General features: G+C 36.0%; 1 protein-coding gene across 1 annotated transcript in view; it reads right to left on the bottom strand.

The window, feature by feature from the left end:
* KLHL10 (kelch like family member 10) overlaps positions 1–15,100 on the bottom strand; it is a 94,324-nt gene that overhangs the window by 41,892 nt on the left and 37,332 nt on the right. Inside the window, exon 2 of the mRNA XM_053717828.1 lies at positions 11,971–12,460. Coding sequence (XP_053573803.1) covers positions 11,971–12,460 — 490 coding nt within the window. The remainder of the gene's footprint in view (positions 1–11,970; positions 12,461–15,100) is intronic.

The following is a 15,100-nucleotide window of genomic DNA, read 5'->3' as shown; positions in this document are numbered from 1 at the left end:
CCCTGTGCTACTGGAGCAGTCACGCACTACCACTTACCATTTAGACACTCATGCTAAACAGACAGGAAAGTTGTGGACGGCTATTTGGTGGTGACGTAACATGGAATCTGTAATGACCGCTGTTGACCGGTGGGAATATGAGATACAATCTCTACTCAAGAGTCACTTTGAAGAGCTGGAGCTGGAACTATACCAGATTTTGGAGCTGCCGATCTCCCCAAGGTCTCTACATGGATCAGGTTCACTAAGTGAGGCCGACTCTGGAGGAGGACCGACAGTTGAACCAGTATTGGGTGCTTTGCTAAAACCGACACCTACAACAGCTCTTCTACAAGAGGTTAATGCCCCCACTCACTTGCGCACTCCTGCGACTGTACCTTTGCTGCTGAAGCCACCTGATGGTCACCTACAGTTCCCAGACGAGGATTGCAGACTGACAGACGATACCCGGCTGCTGCCAGATATGAAAAGTCACCGACATTGTTACCTCCGTGGGAATCAGACAGGGTAAGAAGCCTATACCTCTGGAAATATCTGTCCCCCATTACCGGACTGGAGACGCAGATTTCAGGAACTCTTAACTCGGCACCTAAGTTGATCGATTTCAAGCTCTTCTGGTACCTCCACTAAAGTAGCAGTTTCGACACTCCATGGTCCTTACAGAGAAACGGAATAGGCTAAAGCAACACAATTTTATTGGTATTTATCTATTCCTCCTACAAGTAACTTATGGGACTCTGAGGGGACTTATTTATGACAACTGTAACCGTTTGAGTTTGAAAGCACTTCACTAACTTAAGCTATGGTCACTGTTCATGATGCCCTCACTTCAATCCATAGAGGTTGGCTAGACAATATTGATATATTTACAATGTTAACATCTTAAACTGTTCTTTGTTTCTATAGTTAATTAACCCAGTTTTTGACCTATGTCGCTGTAATCCTAATGCAGCATTTAGATGCTCTGATGTCAGATACAATTGCAGAGCACTGTACATCATTACAGGACTACAAACGCCTCTGTGGACTTTTCTAGTTTGTACCCAGCAGTCTAATACAGCTCATATAGTTTTCTGTCACTGCATGTTAGCTGTATTGTTCTATTTGTTATTGTGTGCCAGGCCCTCCTCTCATAAATACTTTTCAATGTTGACATGATCCCTCTTAGCTAGAGATAGGCAACCCTATTAACCTACCAGCATATTGGGATCATATTCGTAGGATGGCTAGTTGCATCTCCCTTTACTACACAACAGCAGGCATCCAGTTATTCTCTCTCCATAGAGCCCCAAATAGTATATTCTGCCACTGCATGTTAGTAGTATTGTTCTAATTGGTATTGTTAACCAGGCCCGCCTCTTATAAGTACCTTTCAATGCTGGCATGACCTCTCTTAGTTTGAGGCAGGCAGCCCTGGTAACCTACTAGTATATTGAGATGATATTAGACATTATAGTTAATTAAATTCCCCTTTAAAACACAACAGCATGTGTTCAATATTTGTCTCTCCATAGAGCTACAAATATAGTGTGTATGTCTACATTGCCAGTGGTACATCCCCCCCCCCAATTAGGCTTCAGCTAAGATTATGCAATCCTGTTTAACTCTCTCCCACTATGCACCTCTTATGGTTTCACATTATTATTATTATTATCACTTATTTGTATAGCGCTGCCAAATTCCGTAGCCCCACTGTGCTACTAGTCTCCATTGCCATTACATTAGTGGACAAATGTTACTATCACAGGGGGAGAAGACCTTGAGGCTGCTTATATTACCCATTACATTAGAGTTAATGCCCCGCAAAATTATGGAGTAAGGTAGTAGATAATCTAACTAGACATACTTTCCTTGTGCTTATATAGAGCTGCTAGTATTTTATGTATTCTATTTATTTTTTCTGTATTGATTTGTCCATGCTTCATAGTATCTGAGTATCCAGGGCTTAGAACAGCGCCACCTAGCTCCAGAGATAGGGGCAACACTATTAAATTTTATAATAATTTCTATAGATGGTGGATAGTAACGTTTTCTGTTGTTTTTTTTATCTGTTGTCAGTTAAGGCTGTTATAGCATAGTGACCTCCCTCTTCCTTCTTTATCTGATATCTGTATTTGTCTGTAAGTCAACTGACCAAGGCTCAGAATAAGTTTCCTACATTAGCCCCAGTCATGACTTTTATTATTACAGATAACACTTTACACTTATTATAATATCTGAGGTTACTGTTAGGAGATCCAAGAGTGGTCTCTTTACTCCATTATACCTTCCCTTATATCTATATATGTTCCTTGATTTAAGGTCTAAGAGTGACCATTTAGGTTTCCTAGGGAAGGTTCCTTTATGAACAGGCATCGTATTCTATTTCTGCCATCTATAATTGTACACTATTCTGTTGTTGCGAAGTGCAAAAGGTATGCCATATTACTATGGATTTATGTGGGCATGTTTATTTTATCTTTTGAACTGTATGGCAATCTGTGTTATATGTTTCACTGTCTGTATGCCTGACTTATGTACCTCAATAAAAACAATAAAAAAAAAAAAAAATTATTGTTGGTGGAAACTTTAATATAGCCCCCAAACTCCGATTGGATAGATTTAAGTGTTTGAATAAATGTGAGCAAGGGAGAAATAGGATACTTTCTAGTCTTATGACAGATCCAAACTTGTTTGATATATGGCGCACCCATTTCCCTGCCGTAAAAGCTTATACCTGCGAATCCAAATCATATGGCACATTCTCATGTATAGATCTCTTCCTTGTTTCAGAATATTTATTAAATCAAGCTATTAGTACAGATATAAATAATATCTCTATTTCGGATCATGCGGTTATGTCGCTCCAGATTAAGATTGGTCCAAATTTTAGGTCAAATTTTGTCAGACTTTCCTTTCCCACCTACTTAACGAATAACATACAATTTAAGAATTGGTTGATAGTCAAGTGGAATGAATACTTTTATAACATTAGAGAATATACAACTAAACCAGAGGTGCTTTGGGAAGCCTTTAAGGCGATTATAAGTGGGGAGATAAGGGCATATCTGTGTAAATGGAAGAAAAAATATAAAGCAAGAGAAATTCAACTGACTAATCAAGTCAGAAACAGCTATGAAGTATACATTTCTACCCCCTCTAAACAATGCTGGAATAAATATAAAGAAAAAAAAACAGGAGAGGGATCTATTTCTTAGACAAAAAGTTATACGAGAGGATCTAAAACAGAAAGCGAAATTTCGCGGAAACTATGGAAAGTCAGCCAAATATCTTTCAGCCTTGATTAAGAGTAGACAAAATAATAAAACAATAAAAAAAAATTGGAATGAAGGTAAAGTCGTTACTAACCCTTGTGAGATTAGAGAAATCTTCTATAATCACTATAAACAGATCTATACGAGGGACGATGTTAATATACAGAATAAACAAACTTTTTGTAACAATTGTAGGGTCCCTAAGGTTTTGGAGCAAGATTTAGAGGAGTTCAATTTTCCAATCTCAGCGGAAGAGGTGGTAGCTCAGATTAAAATAGGCAAAACAAATAAAGCGTCTGGACCAGACCAACTCCCGATTGAACTGTACAAAATTCTAAAAGACCATATTACAGGTACTCCAGTGAACCTTTTTAATGTATATTTTGTGGAAAATAAAAAGCCCTCAAAATACTTTTCGGCCTCTACCATTACCTTGATACCCAAGAAAGATAAAGATCCAGAAAATGTGTCATCCTTTTGGCCGATATCACTTCTCAATAGTGATTACAAAATCCTTATGTCTTTTGTAGCAAATAGACTAAAAAATATCTGGGGAAAATAATCCATGGGGTTTATGACGGGTAGAAATATAGCCAAAATTATTCGTAGGGTTTTAACGATACTTGAATATTTTTGGACCAAAAATAAAGACAAGGAAAAAATAAATAAACTGAACCTAGCACTATTAGCGGTTGATGCCGAAAAGGCTTTCAACCTTATAAATTGGGATCATCTGTTTACTTCACTCTCCCAATTCGGGTTTAAGGGGAATTTCGTAAATCTAATTCAAGCAGTATACTAGAACCCGATCTCTAATCTGTTACTCAAGTTTGAGACCACTAATGATATTATACTAGAGAAAGGCACTAGACTGGGTTGTCCCCTGTCCCCCATTTTGTTCAATTTATCGCTAGAACCCTTTGCAATTAGACTACGACAAGAATTGGCAGGGATTAGGATTGGGTTAGTTAAAACTGTTCTCACACTCTTTGCGGATGACTTACTACTATTTTTATGTGATACTGATAATTCGATTCCACAATTTTTAACACTTGCAGCGCAATTTGGTTCCTTCTTAGGATATAAAATCAACACAGATAAATCAGAAATTGTATGGATTGTTGAAGACACGTGCACAAGATATACCTGTCCCTTTAAAATAGTAGAAACATTAAACTATTTAGATATTAAAATCCACAATGATCCAGCTTATTGGTACAAATTAAATTTTATACCCTTTTTTGAAAAGTATAATAGAGATCTAGATAATTGGATGACGCTACCTATTTCACTCTCAGCTCGGATTTCTTTGGTTAAAACTATATTTTTTCTGCAATTATTATATTTGTTGCAAGGCTAGAGATATTACTCTTTTTAATAGGATAGCGGCGAGATTTGTATGGAAACAAAAGCGCAAGCAGATTTCCATTCATAAGCTTAGTTTACACGTTAAAGTAGGTGGATTAGTTCCTCCTAATCTTAAGTATTATAACCTAGTATCTCTAAGTAAATTTATTATAGACTGGATAATAGAAAAAGAAAATATAAGAAAAAGAAGCACAGAGGCGCCAACATGGCCTAGTAACGTCACGGCAGTCGGATACAAAACATCAGCAGGATAGGAAATATACTCACAAACGTGGCGCACCCAAATGGTGCTATTGTGGCAACCTGGAACTTCAAACAGTGGTCCAGCTCACTGGTATCTCCAGCCAGATAAAGATGATCCTTGGCGGGGGCCTATCCTATGATGCCTATAAGGGCAAAAAAGGCACACACATAGCTCAGTAACGTTTGTACACCAGATAAGAAAGGATTCAAGGTTGTACTTACAGGAAACAAAGCACCACCAGGTGCAATATCAGCAGTACTGGGACCTCTCAGCGCCCAGTGGACTGTGGAATCCAATTAGCAGGATGCAGAAAATCACCACTTAGGAAGATAGGACTAGCATAAAAAATATATATATACACACACACTCTGCCCCCAACAGGAGCAGAATAAATATGAAAAAGCAAGTGTATATTTAAAAACTTTTATTTAAAACAGCGACATGTTTCTCAGCCACCACAGGGCTGTTTCCTCAGGCTATGTTAAAATGTTAACAGCACTTGCTTTATAAAGACAATAGAACACATGAAACTAAATCTGATAGGATAATTAATTTCTAAAGTGTGAGCACCTGTTGCACAGGTCAGCAGTTGGTAGGCATGGAAACCCCTATATACAAAGCTCTCATATGTAACACAAACCATTTTGAGCAAATCCCAAATAAATATAGATATCTCTGTATCAACCTCCATACCATTGCCAACCCATAATAGACAATAGCAATAACCTTGTAACCCTTCATATTTATATTAAAAATAGAAAATACAAAATATAAAAAATAATAAATAAAAAAACAGTAATATAACAATCACAATAAAAACATTTGTTATGCACCTCAAAATAAAATAATCACAATGTGTACAACAATATAATATACCCACATAAAAAACATAAGCAAGATACATGTATTTTAATAGTCTCTATTCTACATGTAATCACTTAAATTAAAATATCATCACATTATCTTTTCAGTTACGAATAGGATTATTATTGTTATTTTCGTTAGGGTAAAGAAATAAATGTCACACTTCAAATGAGGATACAATGTAGATATAACACTAAGTAAGGTCTGTAATACTAAAGGAAAAATATAGATCTATTGTGTTATAAAACATACATGTGGTCAGGCATAATAAGTGATTACATGTAGAATAGAGACTATTAAAATACATGTATCTTGCTTATGTTTTTTATGTGGGTATATTATATTGTTGTACATATTGTGATTATTTTATTTTGAGGTGCATAACAAATGTTTTTATTGTGATTGTTATATTACTGTTTTTTTATTTATTATTTTTTATATTTTGTATTTTCTATTTTTAATATCAAACTGAAGGGTTACAAGGTTATTGCTATTGTCTATTATGGGTTGGCAATGGTATGGAGGTTGATACAGAGATATCTATATTTATTTGGGATTTGCTCAAAATGGTTTGTGTTACATATGAGAGCTTTGTATATAGGGGTTTCCATGCCTACCAACTGCTGACCTGTGCAACAGGTGCTCACACTTTAGAAATTAATTATCCTATCAGATTTAGTTTCATGTGTTCTATTGTCTTTATAACGCAAGTGTTGTTAACATTTTAACATAGCCTGAGGAAACAGCCCTGTGGTGGCTGAGAAACATGTCGCTGTTTTAAATAAAAGTTTTTAAATATACACTTGCTTTTTCACATTTATTCTGCTCCTGTTGGGGGCAGAGTGTGTGTGTATATATATATATTTTTTCTGCTAGTCCTATCTTCCTAAGTGGTGATTTTCTGCATCCTGCTAATTGGATTCCACAGTCCACTGGGCGGCTGAGAGGTCCCAGTACTGCTGATATTGCACCTGGTGGTGCTTTGTTTCCTGTAAGTACAACCTTGAATCCTTTCTTATCTGGTGTACAAACGTTACTGGGCTATGTGTGTGCCTTTTTTGCCCTTATAGGCATCATAGGATAGGCCCCCGCCAAGGATCATCATTATCTGGCTGGAGATACCAGTGAGCTGGACCACTGTTTGAAGTTCCAGGTTGCCACAATAGCACCATTTGGGTGCGCCAGGTTTGTGAGTATATTTCCTATCCTGCTGATGTTTTGTATCCGACTGCCGTGACGTTACTAGGCCATGTTGGAGCCTCTGTGCTTCTTTTTCTTATAGATCACGCTACACCAGGATGACCGTCCTATGACAGAGAGCTGCCTTCTATCTTTTGGATCATTTTTTGTGCGGACATTTTGTTATTTGAATATACCAATATCATCTGGGTCCACTTGTGAGCATATCATCTCTAATAATCTGATATAAGTGTGCTAGGTTTATTGTATATTCTCTTAATTATCTGTATAATTCTATTTACCTGTTTGCTGCATATTGTTAGCGCCCCCTAGGAGTGTGGTGTATATTTTGTATGCACCACCCTCCTTATATCTTTTGAAAAAGAAAATATAACTAATTTGCAGTTGGAAGTTGGGATAGTGACACCATTTTCCTTGAAGGCACTTTTACATCTCTCTAAGACAGGAATTCCCAAGTGGATAGCTAAGATGAGGATATTTTTGCATCCTATTTTGGCTTGGCAAAAATTTTGCAAAGAATTAAATATTAATTGGAAATCATCCAATCCATCCAGGGATTTCATCAAAAACGTTTAAGCTTTGGTTTAATAAAGGTTTTCAAAACATGGTGCAAATAAGGGAAGAAACTTCAGATGTGGTTAAACCATTTGCAAAGTTGTAAAATGAATTATCCTTACATAAGCATAGCTTTTTTGCTTACTTACAATTGAGACACTACTATGGAAAACTCAGGGAGGATAATAACTCGGATTGGAAGCTGGGAGATATTAATTCAGCTATCAATATTTATAAACAAGGAAAATATTCTCCTTTATGTATAATATTCTACTTAACCGGGCTGACCACCAGGTACATTTAAAGCAGTGTTTTTCAACCAGTGTGCCGTGGCACACTAGTGTGCCGTGAGAGATCCTCAGGTGTGCCACGGCAGACTGACAACAGTGTGACATATTTTATAAACTTCGCTTGTTTTTTACTCCCAGTGCAGGGGTAGTTTGTAGGAGGCATGGCATAACAGCACAATACATACAGTATGTGTGTGTTTGTGTGTATGTGTATATATATATATGCTGTATTAGGCTACAATGTGTGATTTTTTTAAAATTTTGGGATGGTGGTGTGGAACAGGATTTTTTAATGTAAAAAAGTGTGCCACGGCAAAAAAAGGTTTAAAAATCAATGATTTATAGGGCCACTAAACCCAAAATCTTTCTTTCATGATTCCGATAGAGAATACAAATTTAAACAACATTACAATTTACTTTTATTATTTATTTTGCTTCATTTTTGAGATATCCTTATTTGAAGAAAAAGCAATGCACATGGGTGAGCCAATCACATGAGACTTCTATGTGCAGCAACCAATCAGCAGCTACTGAGCATATCTATATATGCTTTTCAGCAAAGAATATCAAGAGAATAAAACAAATTAGATAATAGAAGTAAATTAGAAAGATGTTTAAAAATGCATTCTCTTTCTAAATAATGAAAGAAAAAATGTGGGTATCATGGCCCTTTAAGTGGTCTGTTGACTAAGTGGAAAAAAGATTTTCCATCTGTTACAATGGAAGAGATTGAGGGAAGTTTTAGGTTGGTCCAAAAAGCAACTTCTATTGTCTCGTGGAGGGAATCACACTGCAAGCTCTTAAACAGGATCTATATAATGCCATCACAGCTTAAAAAATGGTTTTGGGAGGATACCTATGTATGTATAAAATGTAGCAATTCCAATGCAGATTTATTGCATTGTTTTTGGGGTTGCCCGAAAATTAAACAGTTTTGGAATAAAGTGAATTACTGGCTATGCAAAAGTCTGGAACAAGAATTTACTATAAATTCACAAGATATATTCTTCTTGTGCACTCACAAAAGAAATAGACAATATAACACAATTAATACAATAATCTTGAATGGACGTAACCTAATACTGCTGAATTGGAGAGCCAGAAATTCACTATCTTTTCAAACCTTCAAAGCTATGATCGCTAATACAATAATTTTAGAACAGTACTATATTGATAACAACTCAGAGGAAAAAATGGAGAAGTATATCTACAAGTGGTTAGGCCCAATGAAAACATTTCCCCAGCGATACAACAATTTATATTTATTCTTATAAAACTACCTTCTTTGATGTGTGGATACAAGCAGGTAAACTGCCAGTGCAGTGCGCATGATTTTTGGATAATAAGAGGGATAATAAGAGCAAATAGGGTGGGATGGTGAGCACAGGGAGACATGGGGGGGGGGCATCGGCACAGAGGGGGGGAGAGAGGAAGGACAACTTTGTTCCCCTTTTTTTTTTCTTTCTTTGTGTTTGTTCTTTTATTTATTTTTTGTTTTGTGTCTTTTCCTTGCAATTATGTTTTGTGATGAAAGGGAAAAGAAAAAAAAAGTAAAAATTCTCCAACATCATAAAGATATATGAGAAGGATTGATTGGTTATATTTTCTGATACTATTAAATATGAGGATTAGGTTAATGTTGCATTACTAGATATATTCGCCAAACATTACTATCGAGTTATGTTAATCGTTCTGTAAGGGGTAGTGCAAGTAGGGTTGGCCTCATATCTTTTGATTAGGTTTAGGTTAATAACTCTATGTAATAATACATTTGTTTCTGTTGATACCTAAAGCACCCTGCAAGGTGTAATGAAAATATGAAAGCTGGATTTTTGTTTATTGTGCTTTAATCACCCTGCGAGGTGATATGAAATTGTGAAATTAACCTATCTTATTTTTTCTTTTTGTTATTCTGTTAGATTATAAATAAAGATTTTTTTAAAAAAAAATGTATTTTTGTCTTCTGTAATCTTTCTTATTTCTGAATTGTAAACTGCTATAATTCATAAATAAAATATTTTTTTAAAAAATGTATCTGTCAGATAGAGCATGCAATTTTAAAACATTGTTTTTTTGGTATCTTTTGTTAAAAAGCAGGGACATATAAAGCAAGAACGTTATCCATTTGCAAGAGCTATTTTCTGCCATGTAGTGCTCCAGAATATCACGGGAACAAAGCAAATTTGATAATAAAAGTGAATTGGAAACGTTTTAAAATGGTATGCTCTGTCTGAATCACAAACAAAACCTTTTGGTTTTCATATCCCTTTAAGCAGTGTAGCTATAGTTGGAGTAATACTGGAATATAGTGTATGCAGAAAAAGCATCTGACTGCTGTTTGCACAAAACCATGAAGCAGGCTGTAACATATTCACTGCAGTTGACACACAATCAGGTGTTTGAAAATAATTAGTTACTGAGGAACTGCAGTTTACTCTGGAATGGGGAGAAAACTAGTAGAGCCAAGAACTTGTTCAGATTCACTTAAAGGGACAGTAAACCCAAAATTTTTCTTTCATTATTTAGATAGAGAATACCATTTTTTAAAAAGTTTCCAATTTACTTCTATTATCAAATTTGTTTAGTTCTCGTGATATTCTTTGTTGAAGGGATACCTAGGTAGGTAGAGTGCACATGCCTGAAGCACTAAATGACAGGAAATAGTGCTGCCATCTAGTGCTCCTGCTAATGTATAACATTGTTTCAAAACTGCTGCCATATAATGTTGTGGACACGTGCACACTCATGAGCTTACATCCCAGCTTTTCAACAAAGGATAACAAGAAAACCAAGAAAATTTGATAACAGAAGTAAAATGGAAAGTTGTTTAAAATAGTATGCTCTATCTGAATCATGAAAGAAAAAAATGGGTTTTATGTCCCTTTAATGCAGATGGGATAATTATATATAGGGTGCAGAGGTAAAACATCAGAATGTTCCAGAATAACTGGTGCAATCTTAGCTCTAGCATCTATGATTCAAGAATTGATTATCAAAGTGAGTAGATATCTGGCCAAAAGATAGATGGCAATTTTGTTCATAATAACTGGAAGCAAAGTAAACTGGTTGAGTGCTCCAGTTAATCTAAGATCTGGAATTATGTTTTCTAAACAAGAAGAGACCAAGACAATATTATATGATTCTATTACAAATTAGAATAGGTTACATAAATCCCAGTTATCATTTCATATGCCCCATCTTGCTGTAGGTGCAGGCAAATAATCAAATTGATTGCAAACAGTGATAATGAGCAATAGCAATAGCTGGTACTGGACACCAGAAATGAATCAGTAAGGCTAGTAGCCTCAAATAGTAATCAGACATCTAAAAGAGATGAGAGGTTAAATTAGTGTTTTCAGGATGACATTTGTCAGGAAGATGAACATATTTGAGAGGTTGCACAGTGGTTATAGCAGGAAATCATTATTGATTTATACTGGGGTAAAGGATGACACAGCACACACACAAAATCATGTCATTAATATAAAAGGGCAGCATTTAAAAAAAAGTCTGAAAATAATAAGTAGAGGGTGTTAAGGTTTAAATGAATATACTGATATGAGTTGTGTACTTCCTGCTAATGTCAATGGCTTATAGGAACTTCCTACTAATGCTTAGTGATATTAAGAATTAACAGGAAGTACTTATCAGCAAGTGAGCATTAGTAAGAAGTACATAATTCAGCTATAAGAGTACAGTATTCCTTTAAGTCTTCTCCACCTTTGTGTTCATTTTTACACTTTTGTGGAGACTCACTAACATTTAAAGGATTTCAGCTGCTAGAAAAAGTTACGCTATATCAATAATTCACTGGTTTACCAGCTCCACAAAATTACTGGTTGATCATATAGTGATCCAGGGAAAAGGGGTAGGGGGGATCAGATCTACAGTAATTTAAGACCCCATGGCCATGTAGATGAATCAGCCATGTCCACATGTTACCTGTGACCCTGTAGCTCCTTTTAGCTATGTGCCCACATCAGAACTCGAACCCAATCAGTTAAGTGTCAAGTTTTTATATAAAATATTTGGACAGCAAGTTGAAATATTGGACCGTCCAGCTAAACAATGGACACTTGCCAATCTAACGTTCCATCTCCCATATGCCCCAATCATGCCTTGTCTTACTGTGCCAGCATGGAGGTATTCATACACTCAAGAATAATTACAGAATTAACTCATTATTCCACTTTACCTTTGTGAGCAAGAATGAGATACAATTCTTCCGACTTTCCTGATCATGTCCAATCCATTTCACAATGGCGTCAAAAACAGCATCTTCTTTCTTAACATTAAGTTCGTCTTGCTCTATAATATTGCTGAACTCCATCAATGACAGTTCCAAGAATTCATCTGAGGCTTTAACAATGTCTGTAAAGTTTTGTAAGATGTATGTTTGAGCTTTCTGCTGCAGTTCAGGGCAGTAATAATAGTCTGTGAACTTATAAAGGCCAATGCAGTTTTTCAAGCACATATGAGATTCCATAAATGTACAACAGGCTCTGACAATGCCCATAACGTTGAACTGGTCTGCAGCGGCCAACAGTTCCTCTACATTTTCAGCTGTAACAGGTACTGTTCTGGTGTAGGCATAATCTATAATCAGTTTCATCATGTCAGGGGAGATCCCAGTAATGGTGTATACATTATGCTTTCTCTCAGCCCAACCACTTGTAAATAAAACTCTGCAGGGGAAAGGAAAGAAAACGTAAATATATTTAGTATTTATAGATATAGGACAAGTGTGAACAACTGGGGAACATAACTCTGTTCTCAATTATCCCAGAAGGATAACTTGGAGTTCCCCAACATTTTGCCTAAGTAGTGGCACTGATTTTCTTTTCTGCAGTTAGCTTGGGTTTCATTCAGTCATCTCTCATTATTATCTGTTTTTCTTTATTGTCTTTTTACTTTTTCTATTTTACTTTTATCATATTCTTCCCGTAAGCATAATGACAAAGAAATAGGACTAAGCAAGCATAGTATGGTAACAGAGGGTAAACTGTGGACTATAAGTAAAATTGTAAAAATAGTGAGGGAATAAAGATAATGGTGAAAAACAGGGAGATACAATGATTTAAAAAAACAAAAAATACCATAATTTATGCTTACCTATTAAACTAATTTCTTTCATGGTTATGAGAGTCCACAATCCATTACTCCTGGAAATTACTCTTCCCTGCCACTAAGAGGAGGCAAAGATTCCCAAACCCCAACAGCTCTATAAAACCCCTCCCACCTCACTGGTAACTGATTACATGATTTCTTCCCCTGGCATGCCTTGTTCTGATATCTATTTGATAACCCTGAGAGACTATAGTTAGAACAAACTGAAAACAAGATTCCTGAAAAAGGAAAAACCTGCCCCCTACTAGAGCCTCTGGATCGGAGGCCATACCTTCATGCAGACTTGGATGAGGGAGTAGATTTTCAGAACTGCGTAGACTTATTGCAGTTAGTAGAACTTGGCCTCCAGACAGAATAAGAGGCAACTTGTTTCTGAGAGGAGAAATCATATTTCTGTGCCCTGCTCTGACAAAAGGGGTGAAAATAAATAGGAGCTTTGAACTTCTAGTCGTGGAGAAGAAAAGATTCTTTACCTCCAGTCGCAGTAGAAATAATAGAATCCAAACCAGAACCAAACAATATATTCCCCTGAAAAGTGAGAGATAAAGCCTGGATTTAGAAACCATATCAGCAGACCACAAATTTAACCATAAATCTTGTCCGCACCTCTTATTTTCTAGACGTTTTTGTAGCATAAAATTCCTCACTCTACATAAATCTTGCAATAAACAGTAATTACTAAACAATCTATTTCTATTTCTATGCTACTTTTTCCGCACCTAGCTCATGAAAAATCCCTCGCCAGCTTAAAGGTGGCGAGCACAATAATAAACAATAGGGTCTATAAGATGTACGCCTACAAGTCATATAAAAGAAGGTCAATAGACTATATTGTTCGAATGATAAAAATAGAAAATGTGTCATAAAATATGGGCAGGATGTGAGATGACCAAAAATGTGGCCAATAACATGGATTTTCAGACGTGTTGACCTAATACGAAATTACCTAAACTAACAGTACTATATAATTGTAATATGATTAACATGTAATTAAAAGATTTAAAATGAAAGAAAATAGATTTATTAAAAATGATACCTCTTAGGTCGCTATCACAGTCGCCTGTAATCCCGATGATAACTTCGGGGGCTAAACGCTGCACTAGTCTGTGCTCATAATCAGTCAGATCGGCAACATAAGCTGTTCCTCCTCCGGTAGCACGGGAAGAATTTTGCCAATTTCGCTTTGGTGAATCTTTTGTCGTACCTCTTCTTTATCTGGTCAATGTCCTTTTTTCCGGGTCCCTGGGCACTGACAGCATCACTTATACGAGTCCAGATACTCTTTTTCCGGTGACTGGAAGTTTGCTTCGCACGACAACCGAATATATATTCATAAGAGTCCAGTACCATGTTAACAAGAACCAGGTTCTGCTGGTGTGAGAAGTGTGGATTTCTGGATTTGGTTGTCTGCAAATCAGATCCTGAAGTTGCCATACTGAATTTTATAAAAATAAATATATAAGCTTGAAATGCTTCAGGTACAATACATTTTCTGTCTGAATAATTCGATAAAGTGGACTTTATATAGTGCTAAAATAACTTCCTGTAACCAATGTGACATTTCTGACACCTTACATTCACGTGGGACAAACATGACTGACAGGTTGTAAGGAGATAATAGTACATTCGCTACTAGTGAGGCGTCAGATGTATGAATCATTTGCCTGTACTCAATGCGGAAGTGATGGATAACATTTTACGAAGGAAAAAAAATATCTTCTCATTCTCTCCCTCCCCCCATAACCCACTCCCTGTCCCTTTTGACCCAATCAAAATGAATCCAAAAAATCTCTATTGGATAGTAACCAATGGGCAGGAAATGTATCATTTCAATAGAATTCAAAAAGCGAAAAATAATCTGTTTTATAGTCAGATAGGTTCTAATTATAGGGATCCAACATAACAGAAAATTTGTTATTCTTTTTTTCTGATGCTGTTTTAATGTGAAAAGACTCAAATATAGTTTGATTTTTAATTTCCTTAAGAAAAAGAGAAAAACCAAGGGCAGAATGTGCTTTCCAATTTTTAAGAAAAAGATTTCTTGCCGCTAGTATTTAAGACCTTTTGAAGAGAGGTAGAAGTTTGTTCCGGGGAAAATAGAAAAATCATATTTAAAGGATTAAGGGAAATAGTGTCATTATACAATTTATTATACCAGAAAATAATTTTCTTCCAAAATTGTAGAATTTTTGGACAAT

The sequence above is a fragment of the Bombina bombina genome, chromosome 1 (assembly GCF_027579735.1).
Source record: "Bombina bombina isolate aBomBom1 chromosome 1, aBomBom1.pri, whole genome shotgun sequence".
NCBI classification, from domain to species: domain Eukaryota; kingdom Metazoa; phylum Chordata; class Amphibia; order Anura; family Bombinatoridae; genus Bombina; species Bombina bombina.
Note: the sequence above shows the minus strand (reverse complement) of the source record. Positions and strands in the feature narration are given on the sequence as shown.